At 39.1% G+C, this 20,187-nt stretch overlaps 1 protein-coding gene across 2 annotated transcripts in view; it reads left to right on the top strand.

The window, feature by feature from the left end:
- Window positions 1-4,533: 4,533 nt before the first annotated feature.
- Window positions 4,534-20,187, top strand: part of APAF1_1 (wD repeat domain) — a gene marked incomplete at both ends in the record, with an annotated part of 44,627 nt that continues 28,973 nt past the window's right edge. The window contains 5 exons of one of the 2 annotated variants that reach the window (XM_035732079.2): window positions 5,277-5,571; window positions 7,238-7,584; window positions 15,110-15,537; window positions 17,125-17,439; window positions 18,811-18,906. In XM_035732079.2, coding sequence (XP_035588882.2) covers window positions 5,279-5,571; window positions 7,238-7,584; window positions 15,110-15,537; window positions 17,125-17,439; window positions 18,811-18,906 — 1,479 coding nt within the window. Of the gene's footprint in view, window positions 7,585-15,109; window positions 15,538-17,124; window positions 17,440-18,810; window positions 18,907-20,187 lie in introns of both variants that reach the window. The other variant, XM_051218188.1, reaches the window with a different exon arrangement.

The following is a 20,187-nucleotide window of genomic DNA, read 5'->3' as shown; positions in this document are numbered from 1 at the left end:
GAATCAATTTTTAGACAAAAGCAGGAAACTGACACCAAGAAGTGTGATGATAACCAGTTGAATTCATTATACTTTTTATCTGTGAGTAATACCTAAAATAATTGTATTCAATTATTTGATTTAATACGCATACATCATTTTTCACTATTTCCAACAAGCAACTTGTATACAGGTGAACAAGACACAGAACGGTATATTCTTGTTCTGTGAGCGAAAATGAAGTTAGTAATTTTCACACTAATAGTAGAACATCTGACTCTAGTTAAGTATATATTTCTGATATAATTTTTTATTTTATGTTTAGATTATTCCTATTTGAGAAACACGATATTAAAAGTCTGATACAAAATATTTCGAGGAAAACTTTTTCAGACATCCATATCAGCAAAGAAGCCATGCGAACTAAGAAAGCTAATGATACGTATAGTATGTAAGTTTAGCCATGTCGGCTAAATTACGGTACTATTCTTTATAAGAACTCATGTATATTTCAAGCAGATCATGAATCTGGAAAGTGGTAAGCAGTCATAACCACAGATAACTTACTTACTTACGCCTGTTACTCCTCGTGAAGGAACATAGGTCGCTCACCAGCATTCTCCATCTAACCCTGTCCTGGGCAATCCGTTCCAGCTCCTTCCAGTCATTATCCAACCTTTTCATATCTGCTTCTATTATCCGACGCAATGTGTTCTTTGGCATCCCTCTTTTCCGCTTCCCTTCAGGATTCCAAGTTAGGGTTTGCATCGTGATGCAGTTTGACGATTTGCGTAATGTATGTCCTATCCATTTCCATCGTCTTTTCCTAATTTCTTTTTCAGCTGGAAGCTGATTTGTTCTCTCCCACAGAAGGCTGTTGCTGATGGTATCCGGCCAATGGATGTTGAGTATCTTGTGTAGACAACCATTTATAAATACTTGTACCTTCTTGATGGTGGTTGTAGTAGTTCTCCACATTTCAGCTCCGTACAGTAGAACTGTCTCGACGTTCGTATTGAAGATTCTCACTTTGATATTAGTTGAAAGTTGTTTTGAGTTCCATATGTTCTTCAATTGTAGCAATGCGGCCCTTGCTTTGCCAATTGTCGCTTTTACGTCTGCATCTGAACCTCCTTGTTCATCGATGATGCTTCCCAGATATGTGAAGGATTCTACATCTTCCAGAGTTTCTCCATCAAGAGTGATTGGATTGCTGTTCTCCGCTTTGAATTTGAGCACCTTGGTTTTCCTCTTGTGTATTTTGAGGCCTACTGATGCGGAGACTGCTACTACACTGGCTGTCTTTATCTGCATTTGTTCATGTGTATGCGACAGGAGATAAAGGTCATCTGCGAAGTCCAAATCGTCTAATTGGTTCTGAGCTGTCCATTGTATTCGGTGTTCTCCCTCAGAAATTGAGTTCTTCATAATCCAGTTGATCACCAGAAGATAGAGGAAGGGGGAGAGTAGACAGCCTTGTCTGACTCCGGTCCTTACTTGGAATGCATCTGTCAGCTGTCCTCCGTGCACGACCCTGCACTGCAGTCCGTCGTATGAGTTTCGGATAATATTGACAACCTTCTCAGGAACTCTGTGTTGTATTTGCAGTGTAGTCCGTAGTATGAATCCCTGATGATATTGACGATTTTCTTAAATACACCATAGTGTCGAAGAAGTTTCCATAACGTTCTCCTACTCAAACTGTCAAATGCCTTATCATAATCGATGAAGTTGATGTACAGTGTTGAGTTCCACTCAATTGATTGTTCAACGATGATCCGTAGTGTGGCGATTCGGTTTGTGCACGATCGATCCTTACGGAATCCAGCTTGTTGATCTCGAAGTTGGGCGTCTACTGCACACATATTTACGTACATGGATAGAAAGTTACATTTAATTGCAAGAATAAGCAGAAAAATGATTAGCAGGATGACAATTAATGATTTGTCCCATGACTTCTGAATAATATGGTCTGATCCGTCAAAAATAAATGGAAATAGGCTTGAACGAAGCTACCATGCACTCAACCGGTTAGACATATGTATGCTGTTACTTTTCGTTCTGTGTATACGTAGTAGGAAATCCTCCTTCGTACATTAAAATGCGTATTATAAGCTTGATATCATTTTATCTATGGAAGAGATATATTTATGAAAACACATTCTAGTTTATTTATTATACAACTCTTTGAAAAGATCAACCGTGGGGGACAATGCGGCCTAATCTAGAGTGTCTGTTATTGACTGAATGAAAAGGGTATGTATTTCTTGTGTTTCTGAATCAATGTAAATGATCACTACGTTTTCATTACCACTCAATTGTGCTCATGCATTCTTTGCTGTTCTCTTCTCACTCCACTTATTTATTCAGTATTATCTATACTACTTGTTGCTAATATGCAGTAGCCAGTTACATTTCTAATAACCGTTGAGCACACAGTCTAACGCATAGTTGATATCATGTAATATTCCCTCACTGTTTTCATAAACTGGTAACATTCACTTTGTTCATTATTGTGATTACATTCTCTTAACACTTGTAAAAGTTTCCCTCAGTTTATGTGCATTTTTCGAATCTTGGTTTTAACACGACAGCTTCCATATTCTTTTGATCGTCACTATTGACTTTAGACACAGTTACTGACTGTTACCAACTCTATCGGAGCACTTCCTCTTCCTTTCCCTTCCTTAACCGCCACAGATAACCTACGTTTCGATGCTTGTGGGTAATTCACATATATTTTGTCAGCAGTATAAAGATTCTCGTAGGAATATTTGAAAATGAAGAAGATTTGAGGGAACACTTGTTTTCACTCATTTTATCATCAGGCTCTACAGTTATAAATCTATAATTATTGTAATATTTACGAAGGCCATAAAATAAGGCATGCACTAATTAATTTGACGATGTTGTATGTTAAGAGTGGTGAACGTTTGCGTCTGTGTGATTATTAGAACTAGTTGAATTATTATACGCGCATCAGTTCACTGAATATTACAATCACACATTCCTGATGAGTCCCTAATAGCACAAAACGTAGGTCCAGGGTTTCCTATCGACTGCTTCCAATAATCACCTTACATCTCAAAGTGGTTCACGCAATGTCGATTCATTTAAACTAGGAGCAGTATTGCAGCTTGATCAACAGAATTTTATTACCACTTTGAATTAAGTTTCGCTGGCTATCGATAAACTTCTATTAGTCACCGGTTAGTGCCATTCTTTTAAGGGATCATATATAACGACGTTTTGGTGGGCTGATGATTCCTATATCAACAAGGCACTCAAAGTTGTTTTTTCAGTCTTAACTCATCATGAGATGATCGAAGTTCTTTCGAAAATGGGAGTTTTACTGTCGTTATGGTGTGATGTGTTATAATCTTGAGTGTGCTTGCTTAGTATGAAGTGCTCATCGAGTATTGATTGGAAGGAAGGATCAGTTATATGTATGATTCTGACAGGGCACAACCTACAATCAGAATATAAGGCTCCACAAACAGATGATACTGTATTTCCGTCTACTAACCTCCAATTGCTTATGGCGTTGTAGAAGGTCTGTACCAATGATTGACACAGAGAAGTATACAACAACTAAAATCCAGAGAGTGGGTGTGCGTGAATCAACTGTGGGGCAAGCGTACCTTCTACCGGGTATTTCGATCGGTCTTCCGTTTATCGCCTGTAAATTGAAACGATCAAAGCTATTCGCGCGCACAATACTAACTTCTTCACGGAAGGCGGTGAGATGGCGATCTTTCATCATCACATCAGCGATGTATAACAGACGGCTACTTCCATCGGCCATAGGCGCCACTAACGGGTGCCGACGGTCAAGACTTCCGAAGGCTTTTGTGTGAAGGAGTTATAAAGATTAGTAAAGCTGAAGGATTTCATGCAATTTCCAGAAGATTTATCAACGGTATTGCGGTATTGCCATCAGTTTAGGTAATCTCTTTCTCGCGGCCTAGAAACACAGCTCATTTTGTGTGATGAGGTTTTTTGAGTTTTGGATTGTCCGCGATAATGCTGAAGGTTAGGAAGACGAGTGAGAGTGTTACAGAGATATGTAACTTCTTTCTCGTTCGACATCCCAGCTTCCTGGCTTGGTTGCGAGTCGATTTTGTAGAAGGGCTGATCTTACCTATGTCGATCGGTTAGGTGTCCATGTTTAAGGATAGCGTTTCTTGAAGTGTCACAAGGTTCAGAAACATAACTAGAAAAAGCACTGTGTCGTGCCTTTTGAACTCGCCCAATAATGTTTAACTACTAAGGGGAACTGTGCATGTTAGTTCGTCACGCCGTGCTTGTGAAGATCTACTTCTGTACAAGATAACCATGCTCCTCTATTGTTTTCCAAAAAAATACATCAGTTGTAAGATATGAGACGTAAGTGCCTTAATTCTAAACAGTTTAAGTAAGTGTTTTGACAAGTGAAAAAAGTCATAAATTCGTGAAAAAATCTAGGAATATAGAAATGGTGACACCATATGTTAAAATATATTTGTATTTTTGATGTTAAGACACGGGACTGACTCACAGTTTGTCGTTTGCTTCACCACTGAAGATGTCAGATTTCGACTACGCTATTGTATATCGAAACTTTACAAGAGAGGATTCCAAAGACAGTCAAGCCAGAAGTCAAGAACGAGGGAGTTAGTAGATATATTTGCAATGAAATGAAATGGAGACCGTATGATGCAAGCGAGTATGCACTTGGAATTTTCCCTGTCTGCTGCTAGTAATGCAAACGACTACCTTATTACAATTACTTGGGTGCTTGGGTGACTTTAAGATGACGTTAAGTGAAGATGGCTTAGTTTTGAATAATAGGTTAATAATAAACGATCCAAGATAGGATCGATTTCACATATTCCATAACAAATACGAATACTTTGCTGATAAAATTTCATGAAATAAACATCACTGCAAAACAAAAACGATGAATATGAATAAATCATTTTGTTTATACTTTGAAAAGAATGTGCTATTGTGGATTGTTCATTTCTAATTGGTCGGCATGCATGACCTTGGCCTTCGAACAGGAACTCCAGGCGCGGTTTAAGGATTTTAGTTTTATGAGTCATCACGACTATTCTGCTCCCAAACAAAAAGTGACCGAAGATATTTCTGTTGACGATAATGATGAAGATCCAGTTTTTTCAATGATTGCTCGTACTGGATGCTCAAATGAACATTATGCGATTCTTGATTGTATGAGTGAGAAGAAAGATTGGAGACATTGCCAGGAATTTGTAAAGAATTTCAAAGACTGTATGAAAAAACACGGAAATTTGTGAAGTTATCTATGGATCCGGATAAGGCCCATGCTTTGCGAGTTTGTGGCCCAATGATAATCCAATCTCTTGATCCAGACGCTATCCTGGATTATCTCTTCTCGAAAAATTGGATATCTCATAATGAAATAGAGCTCATCGGATTAGAGAAGACAGCACAAAACAAGTCTAGAAAAATCCTCGAATTAGTACGCTTACGTCCATCTGGGGCATTCGATGACTTTTTAGTGGCTCTGGATTCTGAAGGTTCATTTTTAGCAGCCGAGATCCGTAAGCATATTGCACCTTCTCCAACTAGGTAAGTTGTACACTCAACGCATGTGTGATCAAGTATGCACAGCCTTGCTACCAGATCCTGGTGATGACTATTATTCCGTTTGTTGATGAACTTCGCTTAGTAAATAGGGTGATTTTCTCCCGACGTCATAGTCGTCCATTTTCCTAAAGCTGGAAATCACAGAGTTGTTTGGTAGCTTCATTTGTTTATTTTTGTCTGATCAAAGTGTATGATTACTTTGCCGAACAGTTGTTGTTATTTGGCGTCAGAAGCTGGGTTTTTTTTGGTGTTGATCTGTATTATGTATTCACACTGCCTTCAAAAATACCACTCCAAATATATCTGCTGGTTTTCTGTATCTATATAGCAGTAATCCTGCATACAAAGAATACTCTAGAATAGTTTGGTGTTGTAACACCCCAGCTTATCCAAAATAGTTGCACTGAGGATGAAAAGACAAGTTTGGTATAAGTCAGGAGTCTTGCACAATTGTTTGCGTAGATGGTGATTTAAATCAGTTTGGTCTATGTTAATGATAGTATATACTTCGAATAATCTCAACAACCTTAACCGTTGCACAGTGATTTATACACTCGACTTTCAGCCGTCAAGTCCTATGTTGAGACCCCGCCCCACCTACTTTATTTAGGCGGTCTGGCATTATCATTACCCCTTTCACCTAGTGTGGTTCAAACCCAAGTATGAGCTAATTTAACTTAGTTTTTTATTTCTACTCTCAACCTGATACAAATGTTAACACTTGTCTTCCAAACCTGTTTTTAGTGAAAATAAGGTAAGATCTTAAGTTGGACAATCGTCGTTATGTTGTAAGTTTTAGTTGGTTGCTCTTCAATTTTCAGAAGGGCTTTGTTTTGTTTGAATGACAACTATACTATTTAGCAGTATCTCCTTCGAGTTCTTGTCTATTTGTCTAATGTCAAAAACATTTTCATCCTTTGGTTGTGTAAAAGCTGATAGGAAGTATGAGCCAGATGTATCTGTTTCTCCTGATATTTTAACCAGTTGTCATAGATGTCACTCTGATGAGGTTGTTATCTAATTTCATAGGATGAATTCGTCCAGCAATCCTTTCTTTTCGAGGGTACATGCGCTGTAGTCTTATTAGGCAAAAATATTACTACTTGATTTAAACACTGTCATAAATTCTGAGGAATTTCCAATTGTTGTGTACAAGGGAAAGTATTTATCAGTGTATCATCAGTCAAGTTAAGGACTGTGGCAACAGTTTTCGGTTATTGCTACACAGTTAGTCTTTTTTTTTAATTATTCCAACAGCAATCTTTCAAACGTACAGAAAGTATATAGGAAGCTTTTTTAAAATTAAATAGGAATGGAATATGCTCATAATCGAAATAAGTTATTTTAGTTCAATAACTTTGGTTATTCAAATAAAACAATGCTACTAAGGTACTACGTAGTGATATCCTCCAGAAATTTAACATAATCTATGTTGCTTGATAAACTGACTATAGCTACAAGGGTGATTATAAACATGGGGATTTTGTTTTAGCGGTTATTTGTAATATGAATTAGTAGCTTTTTACCGTTCTGTGTATTGCTAGTCTAAATTTTTCCTTTTTTAGCGTAAAATACAAACTCTATCATAGATATTGTCTTTTGTCTTTCTGTCAGTAACGTGTAATTGGGTCCGGTCTTCTATTTACAGGAAAAAAGAGCATAGCCTGTCAGATTTAAGAGAATTACTACTTGAAGGGGCAGTTCCAGATAAGCCTTCTCGCTACATTAATCGTCCGGATCTAGTGAGTGCTCTTTCCAACAAATTACGAGCGTTAGCTGACCACTTCAGAGTTGATAAAATACCTGCAGATAAGTTAGCTGAAATAGATATTGCACCGCGATTTCAAGACTGCTCAAAAGTTATGAGTAATCTCAATCCTCCTCCTACTAATGCTTGGCTATTGATTCATGGGTCTCCTGGGTCAGGCAAGTCAGTTTTATCAGCCAGTGTTCTGCGTCAAGAACCAACTCTTCTTGCTGACTGTTTTCCAGGAGGTATGTTCACATTTCACTAAATTGTGTTCTAAATTTTTTAGTTCTAATAAAAAATTCTATATAGACCCTTGATCATTAATTCTATAGAGCTATAGGTTTCTTGATAGTCTTACAAGTAATGAATGCGTTTCATTCGTATGTTATGTTTACTTATTCAGCCACAAATCGTGGTACAATAGGCCATCAAGAAATTCGCCATATAAATGAAGCGGTAATATTTCGAAGCAATAGAGGAGATAAAAACAAAATAATTAATGAGTGAATAGATTTGGTACCAAATAAAAGATGCAGGTCAATCAGAGATACGGCCATGAAATACTTTCATTCAATAGGGTTCGTCTCACGTTTATGAGGAATGTAGTAAAATACTATGATAACATTGCCACTCTTTCCCTTTCTGAATCATATTAAATTATTTATTTATTTGAACACAAATATATTAGTACAAAAAGGCACCTAATACATATGCGCCACTCAAGTCACTTGATTTGTGTGTGGGCTGTGATACTACCCGGGTACCCAGACTGAAACAATAGTGTCTCAGGTCTCTTAGTGGCACGATCTCTGTGATCCCGGCCAGGGAATCATGATACCAGTCCTGCACAGCTATTTCAGGCCACGGTGCTATGTCACAAACTGATTGCTTTTCTGTTTTTTTTTCACCCAACTTCCATAAGTAGGAAATTATGTAGAAGTCTCTAGAGTGACATTTATAGAACATAATGAAGCTAATGCAGTCGGTTTTGGACTGTTGTCACTGCTGTCGAACACAAATTATCGAGCCTTATTAGTACAAACGTGGTGTTGCTACCGGATGTAATAAATCCTTCAGGGAAATAATGATCGACCATAGATAGTCACCAAATACCATCATCTCAGAAGCCATAGGTATCAAAAGCATGAAACAGAATTGCTGTCGCTGAAATATCGTAAACTAGACCCTTTACTGACAGACTAACATCACGACGGCTTCAACAATAGCCCAGTTTGTCATAATCTGATCTGGCTTTCACTTTAGGTAGACTGGTCACATCAGTCACTCCATCAGCAACACTCATACAACTACCTAACTATATCTAACGCTTCATCGCAAGCGTGAGGGCAGATAGGCTCCAACCACCCTTACAGTAGTGCTTTGCATTTAGACGGTGCAAATACGTGCCATGATTACAGAAACTGATTGCTAACTGATCAATTGCGATTTTCGTAGCTTATAGTGTAATCTCAATCAGATGATGTCATCTGCATACTCAAATTCGGAAAGTTTTTTCTCCAGGTAACACCTCCCATCACTACCTACTTACATTAGAGCTGTTTCCAGAATTCTGTCTATGGTGAGATTAAGCGACCCTGCATAGTCCCACTTCAACCAATCATAATCAACATTGAGCTTGAGAAGAATGTACGTTGACCCGCGTTACCTTACCACGTTAGCACAAGATGCAATTAGTGTGATGATTTCAAAGGTTTCGAAGTAATTACGATAGCAATGGTAGTAATAAAAACTGATCAGTGAGAATATAATTCGTGAACAAGGAACCAGAAGATATGTCTGAAGGAATACAGGAACTCAATATCTAGAAGAAGATAAGAAATGAATGCATCTGCGTGGTTGTGGGCCATGTCGCCTGATGTCTCCAACCACAAATGGTAGTTATCTTAAGGACTCCAACAAAGTAGTTTGCATCTACCAATGTGGCTTTAATAAAAAACCAATGGCTTCATAAACTGATGTCGTGTGTTGAACTTGGTCATTCCTAACTTTCTCCCAACCTAAACATTACATCTCCAGACAGACGGTTATTAGGCATACGTAAAACATGTCCCAACCACTTCAGTCGATGAAGACTCACAATGTCATAAACTGCTAAACTAAAACACAGGAGATGGATGTCTGAATGCTTTCGTTCCAGCTGAAGCGTCTATGTACAGAGTGTTTAAAATGTCAAACTTCTCAGGTACTTTTTTCTGTAACAGATTGTTACAAAGTAGGATCCCGTTCAACAAATGTAAGGCACTTTTGATATCAAAAAGCACGACGACTGTTGGATTGCGGTAAGTTTGACGAGGTTCCAGTATTTAATGGAGGATTGGTGACGTAATCAACGGCTTGTTCCTTGCACATTATACGGAAAATGACAGAAGCCTATATTTTAGAACCAAATAGAGATACTAATGCTTCTATAACTTGCATAAATTACGAAGGCCATTTTTAAAGATGAATAATACTATCGCTTCATTTCAAGGTAATGGAAGACTCTACTTTCCAGATCTCCGAATGTCTCAGTCGGTTCACTGATTAAAAGTTCGCCACCATCCTTATAGTGGATCTGGGATAGGTCGTTTGGTGACTTGTGACGCTTCAAAAGTCGAAATTTTTAGTAAATATAATCATTTTCATTATATTTGTGTGTGGGTTGTGATACTGCCCGGGTGCCCAGACCGAAGCAGATGGTTTTCTTAGAGGGCCAAACCCCCAGCCTTTGACCGGAAGGTCTGATCCACAAGGCAGTGAAGCATCGTAAGGAGATGCAGTCCCATGTAAGCCGGTGACCAACAATTGGTTCATACGCCATTTGTCCCCTTAGGATACTGGAGCCCATGTGCACCATTGGTTTGGAATCCGGTTAAAGCACCGGACATTCGCTTTTCGTCCTCTCATTTTCGTAAACAACACCCCCGCCACGAGAAGGCAGTGAGTAGGACTTCCCTGGAAGAGGCTATATACGCGTGGCCATGTGAGAGCATTTCGAGAGGGAGAGCGGGCTCACCCCACTCTCGGCCATACCAGGGCATTTGTATGACATGGTGTCGTGGTATGAAAGAAAGCTGCAAGGGGCTGGCGTGTGTTGGTCCTTCACGATTCCCTGTCTGAGGTCCGAGAGATGGTGCAACACAGTGGCTAGAGACGTTATCAGATATGGCTCAGAATAGAAGTCAGTGGCGATCCTGTTGTAACCTTCTTTTACTTTCTTCATAAAAAGTGGTTGTGTCTTCCGTAACTGAAAGATTTCTTCTGATTGTACCTTTCCGTTTCCCCTATTATTATTATTATTATTATTATTATTATTATTATTATTATTATTATTATTATTATTATTATTATCATTATTATTATCACACTACCTTACACTAATCTGTTCGTTATTGTTTTTTTCTCTTTGAATTTTCATTGTATTGTGTGGCGCATATATACTTGGTGCCCTCTTGTTCCAATATTTATGTGTTCAAATAAATAAGTAGATAAGTCGAAATTTTTAACAGACTTATGCTTTGTGTCGTTACTGTCAAGGAAGCATAAGACAATTCGGCCGACGTTGCTCAACCAATAAACAAGTTGAAATGTCTCTAAGTGCTCTAACTAGTGTTCAATACACCCTTAGGTGTTGATACTTGTGCTATCAACTTCGAAGATTGTCTCGCTGACACCAAGCTTTCCACTAGTGTCTCAGATGTGTTCCATGTGTATGTTTTATTTCTCAGTCAGTCAGTCAGTAACAACGTAGAACTTCGTACGTACGTACATCAGTTCGAGTCGCCACACCACATTAGCACAGAGATGCAGTGGTCTATTGAAATCCCGTAGTGCTAGATGTAGTGAAATTATAAGCTGTAATCAGAAAAATTAGGCTTTGAAGATGTTATTCAAGGAGTATAATCCAGTGAATAAATTTGGAAAGAGAAAAAAGAAAGGGACATAAAGAATTCAGAAGATTAGAATTTGGGAGAACACAAAGAGTGTATGCACCTGCGCCATTGCAAACGACTTTGAGCCATGTCATTCAGGGTCTCTAACCATCGGTTGCTATCATCTCGCGGTCCCCAACCAGGTAGTCCACACCTATCAACATGACTCAGCTCACTTGTCAGTGACTTCATGGACTTGTGCCATGTTTTGGTCTGGCCGCCCCTAGCTTTCTTCCAACCTACTCCTATACCACTGAACATAGCACGTCGAGGCAGTCGGTCGTTGGGTATACGTAACACGTGTCCCAGCCATCTCAACTGATGAAGTTTCACTACTTCGTCAATTGATTTGCCATCCTTACCTAGTACCCGTTTCCTAACAACTGCATTACTTACTCGATGGTCCCAGGATATACGAGCAATGCTTCGAAGACACCTATGATCAAATACTAGTAACGTACGAATATCCTCTACTCTTACCGGCCATGTTTCACTGTCATAAAGTAGGACGGAACGAACTGTTGCGCAGTAAACACGTCCTTTGGTTGATAGACGGATATCTCGCCTATGCCATAAATGACGCAAGTTGGCAAAAGCTAGTCGAGCCTTCTGTATCCGTGCTGAGATTTCGTCACACACCAGACCACAAGGGCTGATGAGACTTCCAAGATAAGTGAAGCGATCGACACGCTCAATTACTTCACTCCCTATCATTAGGTCGGGTGTCAATGCAACCCAATCTTGAAACAACATTTTGCATTTGGAGGGGGAGAATCGCATGCCGAACATGCTTGCATTGTTGCTGAGAGTGGTCAGAAGACTCTGCATTTTGTCAGCGTCTTCACCAAATAAAACTATGTCATCAGCATATTCTAAGTCAACAAGTGAACCTCCCGGTAGAAGTTCGACCCCTGGAAATCTAGACGAGGAAAGTGTTATCTCTAAAAGTACGTCGACGACAAAGTTGAACAAGAATGGAGAGAGTGGACAGCCCTGACGAACACCACTTGAGGTAATCAATTCTGATGACAGTTCGCCATAAGCTCTCACTCTACCAGTTGTGTTCGAGTAGAGAGCCTTTATAAGGTTAATGTACTTCTTTGGTACTCCTTTCAGTGACAAACACTGCCATAGAACTTTAAGATCAACAGAGTCGAATGCCGCCTTAAGGTCGAGAAATACTACCATTGTGGGGCGTCTGAATGTGTGTCTGTGTTCTAGAACCTGACGTAGTATGAATATCTGATTTATACAACCACGTCCAGGTCGAAAACCAGCCTGATTTTCTCTAGTCTGTTCTTTACGAGCTTTGGTTAGGCGTCGAAGTATTATTGGAGCTAATATTTTAGACACTATATTAGTCAAACTGATTCCTCTGTGATTGTCAGAAGAGGACTTTTGTCCTTTCTTATAGACTGGCACAATCAGTGATTGAGACCAATAAGATGGGATTACGTCAAGTTCCCAAATTCTACCTAAGACCTCAGTTAATCTCACTGCTAATACTGAACCACTATCCTTGAAAATCTCAGGAGTAAAAATGTCAGGGCCTACTGCTCTTCCTCGCTTCAGATTTCCGATAGCTTTTTCAACTTCATAAAGAGTCGGAGGACCTACATTAACTTGCCATTCAGGTTGACTGGAGATGGTGGGAAACCGAAGTGTGGCTCAAGGCCAGTTGAATTGATCCCTAAAGTGTTCTGTCCATCGATCCAATTTCCTAGATTGAGAATGATTAGTATGTCCATCTTTCCCTGAGAGTGTTTCGCTAACAGTCGGTTTCCTAATACCAGTTTCCTTAACAAGTCTGAACAATTGTCCGCTATTACTTATTGCCGCTGCCTTTTCCATCTCTCTTGCTTTCTCTACCCACCACTGTTCACGATCATTGCGTAGACTTCTTGTTAGTTTGCGCTTAAGCCGACTCCGCTCTTCATTATGTTCAGAGCTAGATGGAATGAGTGCGGTAGATGCTGCTGAGATCCAGTGTTTCTCCCTAACCTTGTGGTTGACCTTACTAGCAAATATCACTGCTGTTTCCACAGCTTTTCGGACATCACTCCATGCTGCCTCGGGGTGGGCATCACACATGGCTGCCTAACTGTTTTCCTAGTTGTTTCTGAAATATACTCTTAGCTTGACTATCATTAGAGGACCCCTAAGAGGTTTCCTTGCAGCGTCTTTCCTACGTCCAGTAAGACGCAGGCAAATACGCGCTGGCACTGGAGCACGATCTGAATCTAAACATGTGCTTCAGAATGAGCGACAGTCTTCTATCGAGCCCCTCCATCGGTGGCTGATAGCGATGTGATCTATTTGGGTCCAACGTTGGGACGAATTAGGGGGTCGCCATGTTCAAAGATGTTTTTCCTTATGCTTAAGGTTAGTATTTTCAAGAAACTGGCGGCTATCTGAGCATAGCTGCAACAGACGGTCGCCATTATCTGTTCTTTGAGCCACGATGCTATAAGATCCACCCAGGTGTCTTTCCTTATCGCGTAGTTTACCTACTTCAGCATTAAAGTCACCAGCCACTATTACTACATCAGAGCGCCCAGTTTTTCGGAGAAGGTTGGAGAGCTTTCTGTAAAACTCATCTTTTACATCATCTGCGCTGCAGTCAGTGGGAGAATAGGCAGAGACGACGAAGAGGCAACGACGAGTGTCCCTATCTTTCCGAGTCTTTACTGTTCCGTTTAGTCGGACAGCGCACAAACGACTGTCTACTGGGATCCAGTTTAAGAGAGCTAGTTCTGCCCTAGGACTCAATGCTATACCTACGCCGGCGAGGCCACGGGAAGCAGAATCAGGGCTTCCAGATACACGAAGTGTGAATCGAGTCGGTTCTTTATTTTGGCATGGTGAGGTCAAATGAGTGACGCTACTCGGATCCTGTATACGCGTTTCGGAGACGCAGCACACATCGATGGTGCGAGATTCTAAAGTCCTAGCTAAGGAAGCCTGTTGTCCTATTTGGCACAGTGTTCGGACGTTGAAAGCTCCTACGTGTAGTTTAGAGCGTGGTTTCAGGAGACCGGGAATAGCGTTCCGCGTACTCGAATCGTTTGCCCTAGCGGTGCGAAGTGATAAAGAGACGTGAGGAGGGTTAGTCGGGGAGATAAGAGAGGTATTCGGAGGTGTAGGAGGGATTTGAATGTGACCAACTTGGTCTCGTGTGCTGTTACGGGTATGAGGGCTGATATCACTTCCCGGCTGCCCACACCGTGGAAGGGTATTTCTTGAGGAACCTGAAGAGGAAATTGGATGTGTTGGTCTTAACGACCTGGAAGCGTGATCGCAGAGCCCAAAGGACAACTGCCTGAGGCCGGTCGTGCACGGCCTTTTCGTGGAAGGTTTTTAATGTGTTAGCTCTGTTCTTCAAAGGGCCTTACCGCCGGAGACGGGAATCCGTGAGGTAAGGTGAGGTGTGACATTTTGAGGGTCGACCTTTTCTAACCCCACCCCTCCTTGTGGGAAGGCAACATCGCTGTAGTTGCTGGTTGTCTGAGGGAAACACCTTACTACTGTCACACCCCTCTACAGTCAGCAGCACGACTTCGCCCTCAAACCTTGAGTTGCTGCTTTTAGTCTTACCGTTCTCCAATCGATCTGCCTGGCATGGTAGAACCTACAGGAACATATGTTCCAGCCAATGTAGCTCGGTTGGGTCATCACGATAGGCAAGCTCGACCACCGCGTCAAGGTAGCAGCTTTGGTCGGGTTTTATTTCTACTGTCGTTGATGTTTGATTATCTATATTTTTGGCAAAATATGTTGGCAAATCTTTTACTGCTAATGAAATGAGCTAATCGTCCAATCAATCAACCTTTTATTTTAGGTGTGATCTGGATGCATGTTGGGCCACTTTTTGTCAATACTTTAAATTCTGATACCGTCTCATATCCTAAACAGAACATCATACAATTAGTTGATCGATTAGCATATAGAGTAAGTCAACTGGGGGGTCATGTTCACGATGCAAATACGAACCACAATCTGTCAGAGTCCCTTCACTTTCCAACTAGTCATTCACTAACATTAGATGATAGTCTTGAAAGACTTAGAAGATCTTTAATTCGTAAGCAGCAACGCACATCTTGGGGCCCGGATGAGAATGGTAATCTAATTACTTCCTTGCTGCTGATTATTCTCGATGATGTATGGGATATTGAAGTTGGACGAGTACTTTCCAATTTGCCTGGTGCCTTTTTGGTTACTTCACGGGATTTAGATATTTTGGAGCGAGTAGAAACTCCTGTAGATAAAGTAAGATTTTTAAACCTAGCTGTACTTCTGCTTTTAATATCCAGCTATTCACTATAAAAATTAAGTTCATTCATGCTTTCATGTTTTCTGATGAATGATAAACTAAACAGTTGGCGTTTATCATTTCTTGAAATGCTTCTCTAAAATTACTTACTACCCCTTTTTGTTCATATAGGCGGCATACTTAATGTAGTTTTATCTTATATACTGATGATTTTGGTTTGAAAGTTCATTGATAAGATTAAGCTGATTGTCAGAAATAAACTTGTGGTTGACCGAAAATTCTCATATGAAATGAGGCAACAATAATATCTTTGATAGAGACTTCCATAGCAGGATGTACAAAGTATCTTAACGAAGTTGGGTTTTGATTAGGCTGTTTCATATTGATGGAAGTGGTATAAAGTCACTTAGATATTTCAGCATCAATCCAATGAACACTAATCGATCGTTCTGGCTGTTTACTAGAGAATACCTTGTAAAGACTCGGGAAGTAAATAAGTGACCGTAAAAATCGATATATTTGTGTAGTACACATATTTCGTGTCTAATTTGTAATTATGTTTACCTCCTAGACAGGGTGGTGGTTAATGTTGTGACTTACAAGAAAGGCTATTAGCTGAATTCCTGAGTTACTAAACCAACTAGCAAATGTTTTCATCCTCTGTGACTATATTATTAAAAACAGGCCTTATATACCCGGACCATTTTTCATCAATATTAGAATGCACTATTTTCGGAGATAATTATTCAAGCGACACAAGTAACAATAAAAATATAGATGACTGTAAAGTTGTATGTGCATTATCAGCAACAACATCCACTAGTTATGGTTGTGATTATAACGAAAGAAGAACTTGGAAATGTAGTCAGATATATTGAGACAGCTGTGCATTGGTCGAAGTTGCCATACCACAGCACGATGAGCTGAAATTAACAAGGTATGTAGCCAAAGAGATCGGGATAATGTAGTAGCAATTACAATAAAAGCGATCAAATGTTAAGTGTATTTTAAAAAGAGAGTGGAAGGGTATTTATGAAGGGATACTGCAATTTAAGAACGAAAGGAAAATAAACAATAAATGCATCTGCGTGATTGTGGACGATTCTGATCCATGTCACCTAAAGTCTTGAACCACTGGTCATAGTTATCTTGCGGACCCCAACCAGGTAGTCTGTATCTGCCAGCATGACTCAGACCAACAGTTAATGTTCCCATAGACTAGTCTATGTCTTGGTTTGATCGCCCCTGTTTTTTTTCCAACTTATTCTCAAATCAGGTGGAATACCAATGGCTTGTATAAGTGGCGATCTCATATTGTGAATCGGTTCAGCGGCTCTGCGGTAGCATAATGGCTATTACATCTTACACTTCTAAAGGTTACTTTTATGACAGGCTTCGAACCTAAACAAAACAAACTACTTTTTTGTGTTGTTTTATCTAGTTGTTATACATCTATGGTGGGAATTATCGTTAGATCAGTCGATGCACCACGACTTATGTAAATGAATAATATTTGGTTTGTTTTTGTAAAACTTTGTTACTTTTTGTGATATGCTAATTGAGATTTCTGTCCTACCATCTAGCTACATTTGCACAATGACTTATCTGAAGATGAAGTTGCTAGTCTTTTGTCTATGTGGACTGGATATTCAATGGAACAATTTATCTCGTCTAGCAAATCATCTCAAAATGTAAAAGATTCTGACATTTCCTTACCTGCTATCAGTCAAATGACATATGGATTACCTTTTGCTGTTAGTTTGTTAGGAAGCCTCTTATACAATCAAGTTCATCGTCTTTCTGATTATATTATCAGTGTAAATAGAACCGGATCTAAATTTCTTGATTGGGTGGCTATTAAACGTCCTAGTGCCTATGGTTATGATTCTGTATTTCAGGTAAAGTGTTTGTATGTTAGCTTTTTTATTATCTATAAAGTTTTTGGTAATTACCACACATTTTAGGATTTAATACTTTTAGGAAAGAGAGAAATTGCACTTACAAGTCGAATTATATTCCATACATCTTTCAAAACGTCCCATTTTCAAATTCTGTTCGCCTTTAATTATCATGCAAATAGTTGTTAACGAGGCATGTATATCAAGCATTGGTTATCGACGTTCATGTAGTTATATTTTATAGTTTGCTGAATCTTGAATGCTTCACACTGCTGAACTTCGTGGATTTATTAAAAATTTGAAAATGACTTATAAATATTATCAATATTGTGTTTTTAGCTTGAACTGGATTACAAAACCAACAGCAATAACAGACTGTGTACTAAGAAGTACTTTTGTCCGAACACATGAAATTGTTTTATTTTATCTGATAGGACTGTGATTACTGAAGTTTATCATCATTCTTTATATGGAGTTTGCGTGACAGCGCACCACTGGAGTTTATCAGAAGAACCTCCTTGAATTACACCTCTTATGTAAATAAGGGATGGTTATGCATATTTCCATAATTTAAAATGGGTTAGATATTCCGGCGATACATCGTCCTAAGTGAATACTGTTAACTTTTGTTTATTAATGTCGACAAAAATGCGGAAGTTTGTTGGATGTTAATTCTCATCGAGACCCGGTCACAAAGTTTCAGAAATATTGGATGCCGAAGAAACTGAAAAATGTCTGTGATTTCCTAGCCAATTTGAAATGAAACAATTTTACGGTTTCACCATGTAGTCCGATAAGTTTCAAGAAAATTATAATTGGAATTCTGAATATCTTAAAGATGCTCAAACCACACCATGTAGGGAGGTTGAAAGTAGTCGACAGGAAATCCTTAACCTAGGTTTCGTGCTATTTAGCACTCGTGAGCAAGGTGTGCCTGTAGTATTAAGGGAACTGATACTCCTTGGAGGATTCAATTCCATGTCACCTAACATGTCAGTCACCATCTTACATCCCAACATAGTGCGCGTAATGTCGAGTCATTTCAACTAATGGTTACATTGCAACTTGATAGATAGGATTCGATCAGGACTAAGGACTTAACACGCATTACATTGTCCACTACTTGGTGACCTATCCATTGTAAAAGATAAAACATTTGATTTTTATCCCTTCGAACACGTTAGTGTATGTGCGAGTCTAAAGTCATATATAGCATATATGTTTTAAGCGTTCGAATGTCATAACGTAAATGGACCATTTCTCAATAGAAATCCATTTACGTTTAATTTGTGAAAAGTTGGTCGTTTTGATCAAATCTTCACATTTCGATATTTCTAATGTAGCTCTTTTTTCATCCTTTCTTTTCTCAAGGCTTTTGATAAAAGCATATCACTTCTGTCACCCGAATATCAAGCATACTACCGACGTTTGGTAATATTTGACCCAGGCATTGTTCTGACACCAAAAGTAAGTCTTAGTGTATCGTATTAGCATCTTGTCATAGTTATAGTGGAATAAATTTGTGGATTGTGTTACCAAGTGGTAACTAAATATCGATAGTGTTAAATTAGGGTTACATGCTATTTCAGAGTTTTTTCTTAAATACATATCTCTCCGTTTTTCTATGACTGAACAGACTGAATAATGTACATCGTCGAAAACCTTAGCGACAAATATCTAAACCCAAACAAAATCGACTTAGAGAGTGTTTTAAAACTCAACCTAGCTTATTTGTAAGTTTATTTGAATCGACGATTGTTAAAAAATTACAGATTAAGGGACTGATAAGACTGGACAGTAAATGTTAGTCCGCATGAGCATTCAAGCGTGTGTGACTACTAACTGTTTTTCCGGCTACAAATTTTGTTTCTCTGATTTGGTGCCTATTAATTTGGGTTATTAAATCAGAAGGTTCTCCATCGCCCTCTAGGAAGCAATCTCAGCACAGTATTCGTAAAACAATGAATTTCGTAGTCCATGAAAGTGGGAGTCATTCACATCCTGTTATATTTTTCATTATTTAGTATCTATTCATCTACGTCTGTCCTATATGTACTCGATTTACAGTAGAAAGCTTGCAAATCAAGTTTGAGACATGATAAATCTTCTATATAAGTTATCAAATACGGATTTTTACTACCCTATAAATCAGGAGACTTACCAGCGTCCTTGATTATAACTGATAAAAAGAATTAGATTTACTCCTAGACCTACGATTTCCAGCTATTTCTCATACTTTTGTTTCCGATCACTGAGTTTTGGGAATTGATTGAATTTATCCTTGTCTTCGATTTGATTTGCCTAAACGTTCAGTCCGTTATCTTTGAATTATCTACGTCTCAATCATGTAGTAATTCTTGTTTTTATAATTGCTTTAAATAACTAAAGATAGGGTAATTAGAAGTTTTTTGTGTTCAACTCAAAGACTGAAGCTTCCTTATTTACCTACTTACTCTTGTTATACCTCGCGGAGGAGTATAGGCCTCCCACCAGTATTCTCCATCGAACTATGTCCTGGGCAGTCCTTTCAAGTTGTTATTCCAGTTGCTACTCATCATTTTCATGTCTGCTTTTAATTCTCGGTGCAGCATATTCTTTGGCCTTCATCTTTTCCACTTCCCTTCAGGATTACAAGTTAGTACTTGCCTCGTGATGCAGTTTGATGATTCCCAAATGTTTTTCCTATCCACTTTCGTCGTCTTTTTCAAACTTCCTCTTCACCTGGAAGCTGATTTGTTCTCTGCCACG

Source organism: Schistosoma haematobium, chromosome 1 (genome assembly GCF_000699445.3).
Source record: "Schistosoma haematobium chromosome 1, whole genome shotgun sequence".
Classification (NCBI taxonomy): domain Eukaryota; kingdom Metazoa; phylum Platyhelminthes; class Trematoda; order Strigeidida; family Schistosomatidae; genus Schistosoma; species Schistosoma haematobium.
This window is presented reverse-complemented; position numbering and strand designations above follow the sequence as displayed.